Genomic DNA, 15,730 nt, shown 5'->3' on the forward strand with positions numbered 1-15,730 from the left:
CTCGAAAGAGAAAAATTCCTCCTCCTGTCCCCTCAGGGAACCTTTGCCCATGAAATAACTTAACTGGCAGAGGCTGTATGAAAGGTAGAGGACAAAACAAAGTAAAGAGTAGAGGACAGAGGCAGTGTGAACCCTGTACCTTGTCCATGACTCAGAGCTGGACACCATCCGTCAAAACTCCCACAACCCCCCGAGCCCCTGACCCTAGAACACATCCTTTTTAATGTCAATATTCATTAGCTGAAATATTTATGCATGAATATGGTGCATATAGGCGCATTTGATTGATGCATCTCTAAAAACAAAAAGACATGCTAGGGCAAATCTTAAGAAAAGTAGGGTTCCTGTCCCGCCTCGGGGGAGGAGTCTCTCAGATGCATTATTCACATGCCCTCCAGGCAGGCTTTCAAGGCTTCTCTGCCCCGAGGGCAAGAAAAATAACCACCACTGTTAAAAGTAAATCATCTCGGCTGATGCACAATTAATGGCAGAGAGGGAGAGGGAGCAGAGTACCCCTTGTGCTGCGAGATGGAGTGAGTTAGCTAGCAGGGGCGGAAATCTCAGCTTAAAGGAAGCCTCCTGCCTCGATCCACGCCAGTTTCCAGCTGAAATCAAACAGGGATGCTGCTAATGGCAGGATCCAGAGCCCAGCATGACGCTGTGCTGCAGACAATCCGACACAGACGTTCTCTGTGATGGTGGGGGTAAGGGGGGAGGGTGTGTGTGTGGGGTGGGGGTGGGGGGGGGGGGGGGGTGTCGGCCACTAAACACATGGGAACGCAAGGGTGATGGCTTCACCCCCTGCCGACCCACCCACCCACACCCCCCTCATTCTGCCTCAGTACCCAAATGAACGCCTCATGTCCAACTTCAGACAGAACAAGGTTTGATGTTATTGGGTTCATACTTCATTCACAGACTAGATTTGTGTTTTTGTTATTGTTTTTCTTCCTTTTTCTTATAAGGAAATCATTAGTCTTATTTCAGACAGAGGTCACATATAAATAAGAGCACATAGCACCGAGCCCGACTGTAGTTTGAGCGTTCATTATTTCATGTCAGGCGCACAGCTCCTGCAGTCATTACCTCATGTCAAACGCATAGCTCAGATTGTATTAATAGCTCTTGGTTTTATTGAGCTCCCACACTACAAACTCTTCTTCATTATCCAGTGGCCAGGGAGTCAAGCAGAGGTGAGAGGAAGAATCTTGTGCTGCCGTGCCACATAGGAACACAATCTCCCTCTGTACGCCCTTTCATGGCTTGGTTTTTTGCAGAGGAGGATGAAGGCGACGGGGCCAAATTAAAGCTTTCTCGTAATGTGACTCCTCTTGTCTCTGATCACAGGAGACGGCCTCGACAACAGCCTGGCATCACCAGGCACCGGAGATGAGGATGACCAGGACAAGAAGAGGCAGAAGAAACGAGGCATCTTCCCCAAAGTAGCCACAAATATAATGAGAGCGTGGCTCTTCCAGCACCTTACGGTAAAAGAATCTACCCCGAGTCCTGTTAAGTTTACCTTCACTGCTTTCTGTACAGCAACATCAGGCTGTGGCTTTTTATAGCTTCCAAACACAATACTTTTTTTTTCTGATTTCACATAATGCTAGAAATGAATGTTGTCCAACCCCAGCCCCTCCATCAGGCAACACTTGTTTGAAATGATGCCTCTTCGCCCAGGAATGAGCCCAGGCTGGGTTTCCCAAAGGCATCTTGAAACTAAGTTCATCTTTGTTCAATTGTAAAAGAATGGAGCAAAGACAAACTCAAGTCTAAATGTCCCTTTTGAAACACCAGTCCAGGGTTTGTACAGAAATCAACATCAGAAGCCTCCTGTTCAGAAGCAGCAGCACTGTTTTGGAGCTCTGTAAGAGGGGGTGAGCAAGTCCCCATGAGGAGAGCTTTACCTTTTATCCAAGGTCCAAAAGATACCACCACTGCTGCCTCCTCAATTTTTCTACCTCTCCCACTTTTAGATGTGTTATAACCCCTTAGTTGTTTAGTTTGTAAAAGGCCCACACAGGTCCTGTACTCAGAGTAATCCCTTCCTTTCCAAAGCCCACCTTTAGATTTTCTAGATAAAAAAGGAGGATAATTGAATTATCCCCTCTCTGTTCCTCATCCCCTTTCAGGCCTAATTTGTTAAGCACAAGTGTTTGCCATGGCAGGATGTGCCTATGAAAAGTGTGCAAGGGGACTTTGGCCTCTGAAAGGCCTATTGCAACACCCAAGCGATCAAGCATTCATCAGTCGTTGAGGGTGTGAAAGGAGCGGGATTATGTTTTGTCAGACGTTGCGGTGTGAGGCCCGCGGTTGGAAGACCATTGGGGGGGATTCTCTCCACCGTTAGTCGTAGCCTCCTGCTTTTGTCGTCCATTCTGAAGAACCTTAAAAGATCCCCTTGTGAGGAAGCTATAGAGAAAGCAGCTGTGAAAAGTTTCGATTCATTATATTATTCATTATCGTCCCATTAGTGTGGCCGTAACTGGTGGTTTCCATGCAACCTTGCATTAATCCACATTCAAAGACTGATGCCAAAGTTTGAGTTTTGGGAGCAAAACCTGGAATCCACTGTAGGTCACAAGTGTCGTGTCACACATGTACAACTGAGGCTTTATCATTTTTTCAGTTGAGACAAAGAATTTAATTATCTGTTCATATTCTGAGTGACACTCATGAGGCACATTAATTATGTTAAAAATTCCACTGAATATTCCATCGTCTAATTAGAAGAACAAATCATTCTGATTTTCTGGTCCAATGTTTTGACCCTACAGCAGGTTTACCCATAGCAACCAGTTAACACATTATACATCAAAGTCTCACCCCTTTTCCTCAGGATCATAATTCAGTCAAATCTTTACACACATGTCATACACATACTGCTGGAATCAACACAACGTGCTTTTTCATAGCAATTTCTCTGGTCCACTTCAGATGAATGTCAATAAATCTGTTTAGAAATTATTACACCCTTTGAATCTAATTGAGACAAAACTGGGCTGAGATAGCTAACTCCTCGACTCCATAGCAACATTAAACTTCCTGTTTACATCAACCAAAGCAAAGTGGGTACTGCAGTGCCAAAACTCAGAGCCTGGAACACTGACAGTCCCCTCTATTCATTCATATAAATATACTTGATGTTCATTGAAAACCTGTGGCCGTAAACCCAAACAACTTTTTTAAAAAATTCAAATAAACTGTCCTGTATGTAGTGCCACTCACACCAACCGATGGCATTTCTGAGTATCCTAGTGTATATGTAAACACACACACACAAAAATCCCTATATATAGCATGCCTAGATAATACCTGTTGTAAATATGCCATAAGCCTGTGAATGTGGAGTGAAGATGGAGCAAAGGTTCAAAGAGGTTAGTGAGAAACTGACAAGAACTAAGTACCACAAGGCAAGGACTCAAATGTGCGACTCAGACACAAAAACAGTTTTCAAAATTAAAAGTCTCTTTACTTGGGCAAAAGGGTCAATACATGAGAAGGCAGTCAAACACAAGCAGACAAAGGAGTAGGCTGAGGCAAGGTCAAAAACTAGGCTAAAGTAATACACTCAGCAAACGTACACTTGGAAAGGCTGGAACTCTTGTCACAGGGAGGGAAGACGAACCGGCACAAGGGAAAGGAAAGACACAGATAAATACACTAGGAGAGGGGAGACAATGAGATACAGGTGCAAAAGGGCAGGAAGTGAAACTAAAACAAGAGGGAGAATTAGTGATTACAAAATAAAACAGGAAATGCATGAAATAAGAAAACATGAAAACATGACCTAGGAAGTGGAGCAGGACATGACAAAAACTATAGGAAAATGTGAAAAAAAATGCAACTTCATAAGTATAGACTGATGATGTAAAGTCAAGAGTTGAATGGATTTTATTTGGTGCAGTTTTATTTTTTTTTATAAATTATTGATCTTTGCATTCAGGGATTCAAAATTGTATTCAATAAAACAGGGGTCAATAAATGGTTTTGTTTGAGTAATCAATTACTGAATCAAAATACGACTCCCTCTGGTGCACATCATGTATATGTGTGTATGTGCATGTATGAGTGTTGGTACTGCACAGCAGTGGTCTCCAACCTTTGTGGCATATGAGTTTGTAGTGAAGGTGAAGCTATGTCGACATGTGACCCCTTGCAATAGGTTGCATGTATGTGTATGAGTGGTGACCAGTGCAAACAAAGAGGGATTTCCCCTTCACAGATTGGTTAATTTAATAATGTTAGAGTTTTGAAGAGGTATTTCACAAGAAAAAATGCAAAGATTAAGGTCTGCAAAAATGAACATAATGGCAGAGATACTGTGTGTTTTTCCTTAAAGGATACGTCTGTTTGTAATGTTTTTTTTTCTTATTGTCAACAAATCCCATTAAAAGACCCAACAAGAATCCAACATGTGCCACTGAAAATAGTCCCCAACAAATGCACTATTTCCTGCTTTATGGTACAGTGTGTGTGCTTACATTTGCGCTGTGTATTCATGCTTTTTGTATGCTTTTGTTTGTCTCCATATACAAGTGTGACAATATATGTGTGTGTGTGTGTGTGTGTGTGTGTGTGTCTGTGTACTTAGCCTGAAAGGGAATTTAAAAATGAAGTGTTTGGAAGCTCATCCTTCACTGATGACCACAGGAGGCGGCTGCTTGCCTGACAGCCGCAGAATGGCGACTGGCCCGCGACCCTGCTCCCAGTACACGGGTCACCTCTGTCTACCATCTGCCGCCCTCCTCCCTCTGTCATACACACACACACAGAGCCAGCAGAGGGACTGGGTCCGGAGAACAGGGGGATGGAGTGAGGTGGGGAGGGGTTGGGGGCCTGGCCTTACCGGGGCCTCAAACAAAAGCCTCTATTGTGCTTCTTTATATCCCACCCGATCATTTGTCAAGCAATGTCAAATAATGTCAAATACTGTCACACAATGCCACGCGCTTTTAGCCTGAAGTGTTCAGGGGGCCAAAGCGTGGTCAGCCTCAAATTTTTCAGAGTGCAGTCACTTCCAGGAATTACTGTACATGGCAGAGACTGGCACGAATATGATTACACTTTGTGAGTTTTTCCTTGAAGTACAAGAGCCTGCACTTAAGGGCAGATCAGCTGTAGACATGGAGGTCCCAAAATGAATGCAAGCTGTTTTTGGCTGAAGACTTGACATTTATTTCATTTCATTTCATTTTATATTTTTAAAATCTTTTTGTCACTCACAGCACCCGTACCCATCAGAGGAACAGAAAAAGCAGCTAGCACAAGACACGGGCCTCACCATCCTCCAAGTGAACAACTGGTAAGTCACTCTAAAACCAACTCTGTGCATCATCTGCGGTGTCGCATAACATCTGACTGATATCACATCCACTCAGGCATGCACACACACACACACACACACACACACACACACACACACACACACACACACAATCTGTGTCTTTGTTTTTGTGATATGTGTTTTGTACTGTGACTTTGAATATAAGTACACATTCTTTCTTCATCTCAGGATGTTAGTTTGTCTACAAGAGTCTTTTTTCTTCAGTATCGGCAGTAATTCAGTGATTTTTTCCTGTACTGTACATCCATGGTTACAGTGGATATAGGACCTGATATTAGCCAATGCAACATGAGCTTTCATGGTACAGATTTGACATTATGTAAAGAATATTAGGTAAAAAAAACAAAAAAAACAAACAAGGCTCAAGTGAAGGCCACATCTAAATGACTGTCTCCGTTGAAACATATCACCCAGAGTATGATGGGAACCCTCATGGGAACCAGGAGTAAGACAATTCTAGTAACATAGCCATTTTGCTTAATTATTAATAGGCATGAGATTTCAGTAAATTAAAAAATTCCTTGTTGAAAGTTGAAAACATTTCAAAGTGCATAAATGTTGTTTGTCTTTTTCATATATGTTATTGTCTTGCCACTAACATGCCAACAGTTTGTCATTTCTTTGTCAAATCTTAACTTAAGGTCCACATACTAGCTTTTTCCAGTGCTTATACTGCATACTGTATATGTATCATAACTGAGGAAGACAGTGATATGTGGTTGAAACCTTGTAAGTGACTGTTGGATTAATATTTTTTTTGAATGGCATGCCTAAAACATGTACTATGGTGACACCGTAAGACTGTAAAACATGAATCATATCCCACCTCTTCCTCACAGCCTCATTTTACATGTATGACATGATGGATTAAAGTGTGTTCAGGCAGAGCTGCCTTTGTAGACAGCTTAACTGGAGATAGGTCCAATCAAACAATCACACATTCTGGATTTAGTTTCAGATGATACAGTTCTGCATGTCATTTTACTGGCAGCTTGCAAAGGGTTCAGGTTTGGATTAATTGAGATGACATTGCTTTGCCGCTCTAATCCCTCTCTAAAATCCACCAAAGAGTCTGCTTTTAAGTGTATCAGGTCTCCAACAGACCTAATTACACAGCTGCCCACCTCTAATCCACAAGTAAAGACGACCATGGGCTTTAGTCAAGGCTCTATCCGATACAGATATCAAAGCTTGCAAACTCACTGTACTGTCTGTTTGGTGTATGTATCAATGGCAAAACATTGGCAAAGCAGTTAGCCTTATTACAGCCTGAGGCTACAGGGCTAATCCTAAATCAATAGATTTTTTAAGCTATGTGACTTTCTCCAAATACCCCAGATTATGTCAACAGGAATAAACTAGATTATTAGTCAAAACCCTGAAGACATACAGTGGGGCTCCAGTTCTTCAAAAGCTGCCAGATGAAATTGACAATTTTTGGAAATGAATTCATTAAATATTTTTTAAATGTTTTAGGGGATGAATGTTTTTTAATAATTACAAGTAGACTAGTCAAAGACAGGACAGTACAGGGCAGAGCAAGGACACACATTTTAAAAAGACCTCTTAAAATGTAAGACAAATATTTCCTAATCTAAAGCATCTAAATGTATTTTCTTTAACAGAAGGTTGGAAGGCGATTCTTCTCAGGAATTTCAGAATAAAGGAGAATTTCTACTTTGACTAATAGTGATCTTGTTGATTGTTGACATACTGACAGATCATAGATTAAAGATGTTAAAATCTCTGTGATAAGTATTGTGATATCTGTGATACTAAGGTCACATGATAAAATGTAGTTAAAGAAGACTGTGAGATACAGTCCAAAGCAATTATGTCAACCTTGAGTTTAGATTTTTTTTACAGATGATGGTCAAGTATGAACCTGCATGCTCAATTTGACTTACATCTGTAAGCTTGTAAGAATTTGTTTTTTCTTAAATGTTTTATCTCCAATCAAATTGTAAAATCTCATTATATTGTTCTGTTTTCCAGGTTTATCAATGCGAGGAGGAGAATAGTCCAGCCTATGATCGACCAGTCCAACAGAGCAGGTAAAGCTGCAGTTCATTCAGTGTTCAGTGTAATAAATACTAAATTCCATGCAATAGAACAGGTGGAGGGGACAGGTTAAAGGGAAACTTTGCTGATTTTCAACCAGCATTGTATCATTACAATTTACTGGCCAAAGTACGCTGGTTGATACAAAACGTGTCATCCGGCAGACTTTGGAGATCTGCCTTAGACTACAAAATACATTTCCCACATACTCTCCCAATATTTTAAAATATCAGCATATTTGGAAGAAAACTAGTTTCATGATACAAGGCTGAATATTGCGCTGTGGAATCAGACACAACAGTGTGGAGGAGGAAGCAACCACCAGAGGGATGTTACAGTGACAGTCGAAAGACAGGCGCTGCAGCTGGGGTAGCTTTGCAGCATCGACCGGTGACAATTGTCAAAGAGAATGGAGACAGAACAGAAAACTATATATATTATATATATTATATCAGACTTTAACTCTGATTACAGAACAGTGAACAGTGACTGTGTTAATAACTTTTATTAATCAGTATAATCCGGGGTCCAGCTCCTCGTCGTCATAAATCGGTAAAAGAAATGGTTTTTAGTTGCAGTTTTTCACCTGTTCACCCAACCCAACATCCCAAAACAAGCTCAAATAGAGACATCAGACTCGAAGGTGTTTTGACTGTCCATCAGCTGCTCTGGCTTGTGTGCAAAAGTGCAGCTTTTGGTAAGTTTGCAATGATTGACATAACTGACTCCAGCGTGCTATTTCTTTTATGATCCTCGTACACCGTTACAATATATTCAGACTGATGAGGAAAAACATTCTGTAATGAAAATAAGCCTCAGTAGAGATATAACACTGCTCAGGCCCTGCTCTGCTGGCTGTTAACACGCCAGTAGAGTCAGTCAGTCTTATTGGACCGGACCATGCAGAATGCATTCTGGTTGTTGTAGGATTCCCCCTTGAGAACGATATGGGGAATCTTCTGCCTTTTTCTCAGTTTTCTCTAATCATAGGGCACCAATTTCAAAAATAATTTCACATTTCTACTATGTAGGTGACCTAGTTTTGAGAAATCATCATATTCACAACAGTGAATTTTCCCTTAAAGGGCAGTGTGAAAACAGAGGAGCCAGTCCTAAGACTGAGCTGACTTTTCATTGTGAAATCAGTGTTTCAGTCTGAAGCAGAGTGATAGATGTGCTCTGCGTGGGTCAATCTGACAGTCTGGTTTCTCCTCTCCTCTCTCAGTGAGTCAGGGTACAGCTTACAGTCCAGATGGCCAGCCAATGGGAGGCTTTGTCCTTGATGGGCAGCAGCACATGGGTCTCCGACCTGGAGGTGAGCAATCTCTCTACATCTACATTAAACAAGCCTTTCTGATTGTGGTCAGCTGAGTTCCTATCAACAGATTCTTCTTTTAAAGCCAACAACTTATGCTCTGATTGATGTGTTTTGGGCCAATTGTCTTTAAGAAAAGTGGAATAACAACCTCCTCTGGGTAGAGAAGATCAGGAGGGTTAATAGTGTTCACACAGAGTGACAACCGATAATGTTCCATACAGGGCAATTTAATCAATTTTAACTGCACAATTGCACATAAGCAATAACCAGCTCCATCACAGGCATGGGGCTTCTCCACCCCCGATACCTCCTCCATACCTCCAGAATGAAGTTTGAACTTAACCAGTGAGATTATTTCTGCTGCCAAAGCAGCTGTGTTGTGTGTGTTGTGTATTAAAAATGTATTAAAAAGACATCTGTTAAATCAACGTGAACTTTTTGAATTTTGTGGCCACTCTCTGACCACACAGCATCAATTGAAGGAACAGTCTGACATTTCTGAAATTCTCTTGGTGACTCAGATGAGAGGAGTCTGATTCTGAATCAGATCATTTGTATTTTGCCACTTGTGATGGAGTTAGGCTCGCAGTTTCCTCCCTACTTTGTGCTAAGCAAGGCTATACACACATATCCTGGAACTCTTTCTGTAGTGGACACTAAGAGATGAAACTGTCACTTTAAATAATGAGTTAGATGTTAAATATTTTCTTACATACAAGAAATGTTCACAAGATACCTCAATAACTAAATGAAAATCACTTTGTATTGCTAGTATTTGATACGACACTTGATACAACATATGATAGGACACTTTTATTCTTTGTGTTCCTTTGTGCATCAATGATCTCTGTGAAACTATGGAGTGTCTGTCATGTTGTAGGATTTAACAGTGGTCTTACTCATTGTTCCAGGGCCGATGGGTGGCATGGGTATGAATATGGGTATGGATGGGCAGTGGCACTACATGTAAATCCACTCCACTGAGGCGAGCCTGAACAACAGGGTGAAGTAAGTAGTAGTGGTTGTACTGCAGTCTTTGTCTCTCTTCATTTGGAACAAACTCCACCTTTCCCCCCACTCATTTGCACTCCACTGCTTTCACTCATCTCACTATTCCACCCATTCCCTTCCTTACCAATCTAATCTCCACTGGAAAACTTCAAATTGATTTTCATAGTTATATTAATGCAAGACCCATATACCTCTTCACAATATCAGTGTTAGCACTGTCAAGACAACATAGCTTGTGAGTGCACTGCTATTCAGCATTAAAATCGACATTTATAGACATTTCAGGTTCCCTCACTGTCAGTTTGACCCCCAAATGAAGTGGTTTAGATCATCTGGATAAACTGTTGGTTAGCGTACAATCTGTGTGACTGTTTGTGTTTCTTCACCTATCACACTTTGTTGTACCAATATGATCATATGAGTATGATGCAGGACAGTATTTACCGCTGAGGAGTCACTTTTTTCTGGGAATTGGGAAGTTTTAGCAACCTTTTGGACTTTTTGGTGTTTGGTTGAATTTTCAGTGGGGGGAGGGGCTGCATTATGGGAACTTGGACTAATTACCTCAGTAGATTTTCTTGCTATGGCATTGATACAGTGTTATAACTGATAGAAACAATGGGACAACATTATTCATGTATTTATTTATTCATTTATTATTTAACCTTTATTTAACCAGGAAGGGTCTATATTGACATTAGAAATCTCTTTTACAAGAACGTCCTCGCTAAGACAGGCAGCAGCACAAATAACAGGGTTGCAGTCATAAAAAAACATATAACAATTTACAATGAAAATAAAGAATAAATGACAGAATCATAAAAAATTAAAAATATTAATCGGTATTGGTTGCAAGTCATCAACATCAGGGATCAAACAGAAGCAATATGACTCAGTCAAAACATCTACAGCCAGATGTGCCTGACTCTAAGTCATTTGGAAAATAATAATAATTGTAAAAATAAGACACTGTTGGTAATAAACTGTAACCTTCATAGATGAGACTCTATCTGAAATAAGATATGCAAAAGCACCACTATGATGCTATGAATGATGTTCAGGCAGAGGACACATACATTTGATGTTTTTTAGTCATTTGGAATAAAGTTAAGATTATGTTACCTGGAAGCATAAAATAATTTTATAGTCAGCTGTGTGCTGCTTGGACTTTATTTGAAGTAAAATAATAAATAGACAAACAAAAAAATCTCTCTGCGTGAGTTAAAATCTGTCTGTAGCTCGCTTAAATAAATTCAGCGTGCCGTAAACACACTCCGCTCTATCACTCTATCGGCACACTACTTCCTCTATTCCCCCTCCATCACTCTATCTCCCTCTTCCTCCATTTTTCTTTTCCTCCATCTCTCCTCACCCTGCAATCTGATTAAGAATCGGGGTAAAAACTCCCCCCTCCTGCAGCCTCTATCAGCTCCCCACCACTGCTGACAGTTCTCAAATCAAGACATATCGCCTGCCGGAGGCACCCGAGCACAGAGAATTTTATTTAACACCCACTCTCCACTGCTCAATGAGCCACGCTGTAATGACACTTACCTTGATTAATAGAGCTCTTTATATGTAAATAGGAGCTGCATTTGCTTCATTTTTTTTTCACCACGGCCAATTTTCGCCAACACAGCCCCCTCTTCCTTGTCTGATAATTCTCCCAGCTTTGTTAATGAAGTTCAAAAACCAGATAGTGACGCTTCATCTAAAAAAAAAATAAATAAAAAACATAAGTCTAGATCTACATAGAGACATCAGGCTCTCAACCTGAATAAATGCCAGCTACATATTTTTGGAGAGTGTTTAATCTAATTATTTCTCATTGAATGATCATTGACTAGTTACAGTAATAGCTCAATAGAGCTGGGTGTTTTTGCCTCCCCTAATTTGATCTGTGGCGAGAGCGTATGCTGACTGCGGCAGTAAATTTCCCTAGGACTGCAGGAAGGAAGAGAGCAGTGTTTGGAGTAATATGAGGGTTTTCCATGCACGATAAAGCCTGACCCATAACATTTAGCCATTATGGAATACATGACTGAATCTGCACTATTTTATGTTCCTCTCTGCTGCACAATACAGCTGGCTCCACCATATGCTTTATTATATACTGCACATGTGAGGTTTACATGTTTGTTAGAGAATATGTGGAAGGAAATGAAATACAATGGAGAGGAAAAAGACTTTCATTAATAATTTTGTTCTAAAAAAAAATAATCATAGAGGGAAACAAATATTTTGAGATTGTAATTCAAAGCTTAAAGTCAAAATGAGCATCAAAGCTCATTCTTTAGCTTGGAAACAGTTTGACAGACGTAACTTATGTATCCCACATTCAGTTAAAAGCTCCAGAAAAAGCAAGTAAGTAGACCTTAAGTTATATTTTTCTATCAAACTAAAGGGGTAAATATTTTCAATCAGTGAGTTAAATTCATCAGCAAAGAAGGAGACGTGGAACAAAGATTTTCCCACATCACTCACCCAACAGCAAATAATTAAATTAAACAATAAATAAGTAAAACAGTTAGGCTTTACCCTCATTAGTCAAGAGGAAAAACTTAAGTTATGCATCCAGTTTATATACTTCATATTTTTGAAAAAAGTTTCAGCTTCATACTTGATCTCTTGATGGAATCGTCTTCTTAAATATGACATGACCGTGTACGGTGGTTCCTTCCACTTATAGTCAAAATTGAAAGTAAAGTCATCATTCTTTACTGTCATCCTTCAGTGTCACATTACTGAAATTAAGAATATTATACAAAAATATGGCCTTGTTTTATGTGTTACATCTTGCTTATCTAAGCAAAGATACAGGCTCAATTAAGTCCCTTGTGGTGACAGATTCGATTTTTCATGACATCACTCAAAAAAAAAAACAACTCTGATTTGAGTGTAGATGATAAACATTGTACATCAACTGTTTAATTTGGATGTATTTAAATTTGTCCCAAAAACTTACAATAAGGCTGGATGGACGATTTAAATCGTTTTTATTTGATTTGCCTCTTATTACTGTCCAAAGAAAACCACCTATCTCCAAACTTGGTGATTTTGAAATTTTCAGATAAATCTATGGATTGACAAAATTTCCAATGTGTGTAGGCTATGTTCAGTGTATGGTAAGGATATTTGATGCCTTCGGACGGCAGTAGAGAGATGAGACGAGGGGAGAGGGAGGGAGAGAGACAGAGAGAGAGAGAGAGAGAGAGGGAGAGAGAGACACAGGGAATGACTTGCGACAACAGGAACCCGGGACTTTGCTGTTCATGGTGGGCGTCTTACCTCCTCGGCCACCAGGATACCCTCTTAAACTGCTACTTCTTTAGCTAAATAAACCATTTTTAAAAAATGTCAAAATGTCTGGAATATGAATTGTCACATCTAACATGGTTGTTTGTCTTAGCTCATGAAAGTTGACATTTTGGAGATACAGAGTTACTGAATTTTGTATTTGTATTGAACTAAAGGTCCACTCAACAAAATTCAGTGTTGTAATTTTGGCGTGTGTGGGAGCCAGATAAGCTCTGCTAGGGGCCCCTGGACGTGTCTGTCCTAACCCTCCGTCCTCTGTCTGTCTCCAGGCCTCCATGGTTGGCTCAGGGATCTTCTTCATCTGGCTGTGGAGCTCAGTACTGGAGCTGCCGCTGCAGCCGCCGTCACACCCACCTGACCGTACACCCACCTGACCACTTCCACCTCACATCGGCCCCCGAGCCTGCACGATGAGCGCGTGTAGAGCATCACCATGGAAACGCCTAACCCTCTGCACCGGAGGCCGCCCAAGTACTTTGACTTTAAACTGAGCTGTGAAACTGAACAGAGAGAGACTGACTGGGTGTGAGCTGAGGAGGCTGCACGGGAAAATAGAAAGACCAAGGACTTCATAAAGGAGAGAAGCGGTCTGACACATCTCCTCCACTTCATTTTAAATTATTTATTTATTTTTCTACAACGGCGGACCACGGGGATGACAACTTTCTTCTCTCTCTCTCTCTCTTTTTTTTTTTTTTTTTTTAAATAAAGCTTTACCCCCCAAAATCCGAAATATCTCCATCCCCTCTCGGAAAAAAAAATGTACAAAGAAACACACACACACACACACACACACACACACACACACACACACACACACGCTTTATTGTACAAAACAAAAACACTGTGGAATATCTTTTTAAAAAAATATGAGGACTCAGTGAGAGTTTTAATTGTTGTGCTGTATAGATTTGTGCTCTTTATTTGGCTGTTTCTGTCCATGTTTGCGCTTGTGATCACTAGAAGTTAGAGTGAGCTTTTACCACTGACATGTTTTAAAAGAATCCCAAGTAAAAACCAAGATTTTTTTTTAAGAAAAAAAAAAAAAAAATCTTTGGATGCTCGTTTCTATTTTCCGTGCATTGCATTTCTTTCTTCTGTTTTACTCTGTGTGGAACTGAAAAGACTTGATCATGGCAGATTGAGTTCCATTTTTGACAATGTTTTAAATAGTTTTATAGCACCAAAACACAGAGAAGAAGTCTGCACTAAAACGAAAATAAAGACTTAATTGAGGAAAAAAAAAAACACACAAGGATGCAGCAGAGTGTTTCATGTGAAGGAGATCGGGAGGCCTTGATGTTTCCTGCCGCTGGCTCGTGTTTTTAAAATGGAGACAGGTCATCATGTGTAGGCGTTGGAGAAAATGGTTTAAGCAACAACATTAGTTGTTGGAGCAGGTCACGTAGCCAGCTTTGGTTCAATATGAGACGGGATTGCAGTTGTCTTGCGTTATTGGATTGATGGTGACAGGGATGATGGATGGTCCGGCTCCCAAATTCAAGAAAATCCAGAGTGAACTCGGAGGCTGCAGCGGCAGGCAGCTTTCACTAAATGTTTGTATTTGTGTCGGCTGTACTGCTGAGTGGTTTGCATGATGTGCGTGTGTGAGTGTGAGAGTGACAGTGAAAGAGAAATATGTAGAGAAATGGGGGGGGGGGGGGGGGGGGGGGGTGGAAAATAGTGGTTGAGTTACATTGTTTCCTATAAAACGGAATAAATTCCTTCGTTTTCAATGAAATGCTGATGATTTTTTTTTTTTTTTAATTTTCACTTTCTGTTTCCAACATGTTCCAGCGCTCCTCGTCTGCTCCTGCATTACGGGAAGAAAAATACAAATAAATAAATAAATAAATAAATAAGATGGCTGGAGCACAGAGGGGCTCATTTATCACTGTCAGCCTCTAACTATCCTCTGCGGTTTGTATTGACGAGGAAAGCAAAGCATCAGCCAGAGAGACTGTTGGAGAGCTGCAGAAGGCTTGTGCCCTCATGATTATTGATAAATACCCATTTTAGTCGGCAACAATCGAAATAAATTATTATGCCATTGGTTTATTATTATTATTATTATTATTATTATTATTATTATTATTATTATTATTTCATTCGTCATGAGATATTTTGCTGGAACTGAAGGGATGACAATTTGTCTGATAAAGATGTTTTTTTGCCGGCAGGTGCTGTCACGCTGTCCTCAAATAAAACAGCCTCTCTCCATTTATTTCAGCCATATTCACCTTTTTAACTGTCACTTCTAAAAAAAAAAAAAAACAATTAATTACTGCTTTAAACAGCCTCATCGCTATAAGGTCAGAACGAGCGTGTTAATGGCCAGATGAGTCTGAGCTGCGGGCCTCTCTGTCGTGTCTGCATGTTTCAAATCTATTACACCTTGGCTCTTTAGATAGTAAAATGTTATGATAAATAATGATAAAAAAAAACCAAACAATAATTGTCTCCATGCGGCCATTATTTCCCTAAGGCTAAAATACGAAAAATAAAATCCAACGCACTCCAATACAACACCACATATACTGTATGAACCAACTCTAGCAGTCTCAGCTAAAATAAAAAGCTATTACAGGCGTGTTGCACTGGATTTCACCATACTGCACACTGCTTTCTGTTTTCTGCTCTGTTTCAAAACACATTCCACTTCATAATTAGAT

The 15,730-nt window shown here is 40.3% G+C and overlaps 1 protein-coding gene across 1 annotated transcript in view; it reads left to right on the forward strand.

Moving 5' to 3' along the window:
• meis2b (Meis homeobox 2b) overlaps positions 1-14,668 on the forward strand; it is a 29,829-nt gene extending 15,161 nt beyond the window's left edge. Inside the window, exons 8-13 of the mRNA XM_042390663.1 lie at positions 1,348-1,487; positions 5,232-5,308; positions 7,346-7,404; positions 8,637-8,726; positions 9,641-9,737; positions 13,328-14,668. Of these exons, the coding sequence (XP_042246597.1) occupies positions 1,348-1,487; positions 5,232-5,308; positions 7,346-7,404; positions 8,637-8,726; positions 9,641-9,699 (425 nt within the window). The 3' untranslated portion in view covers positions 9,700-9,737; positions 13,328-14,668. The remainder of the gene's footprint in view (positions 1-1,347; positions 1,488-5,231; positions 5,309-7,345; positions 7,405-8,636; positions 8,727-9,640; positions 9,738-13,327) is intronic.
• The last annotated feature ends 1,062 nt before the right edge of the window (positions 14,669-15,730 follow it).

This window comes from Thunnus maccoyii, chromosome 17 (assembly GCF_910596095.1).
Source record: "Thunnus maccoyii chromosome 17, fThuMac1.1, whole genome shotgun sequence".
Taxonomy (NCBI): domain Eukaryota; kingdom Metazoa; phylum Chordata; class Actinopteri; order Scombriformes; family Scombridae; genus Thunnus; species Thunnus maccoyii.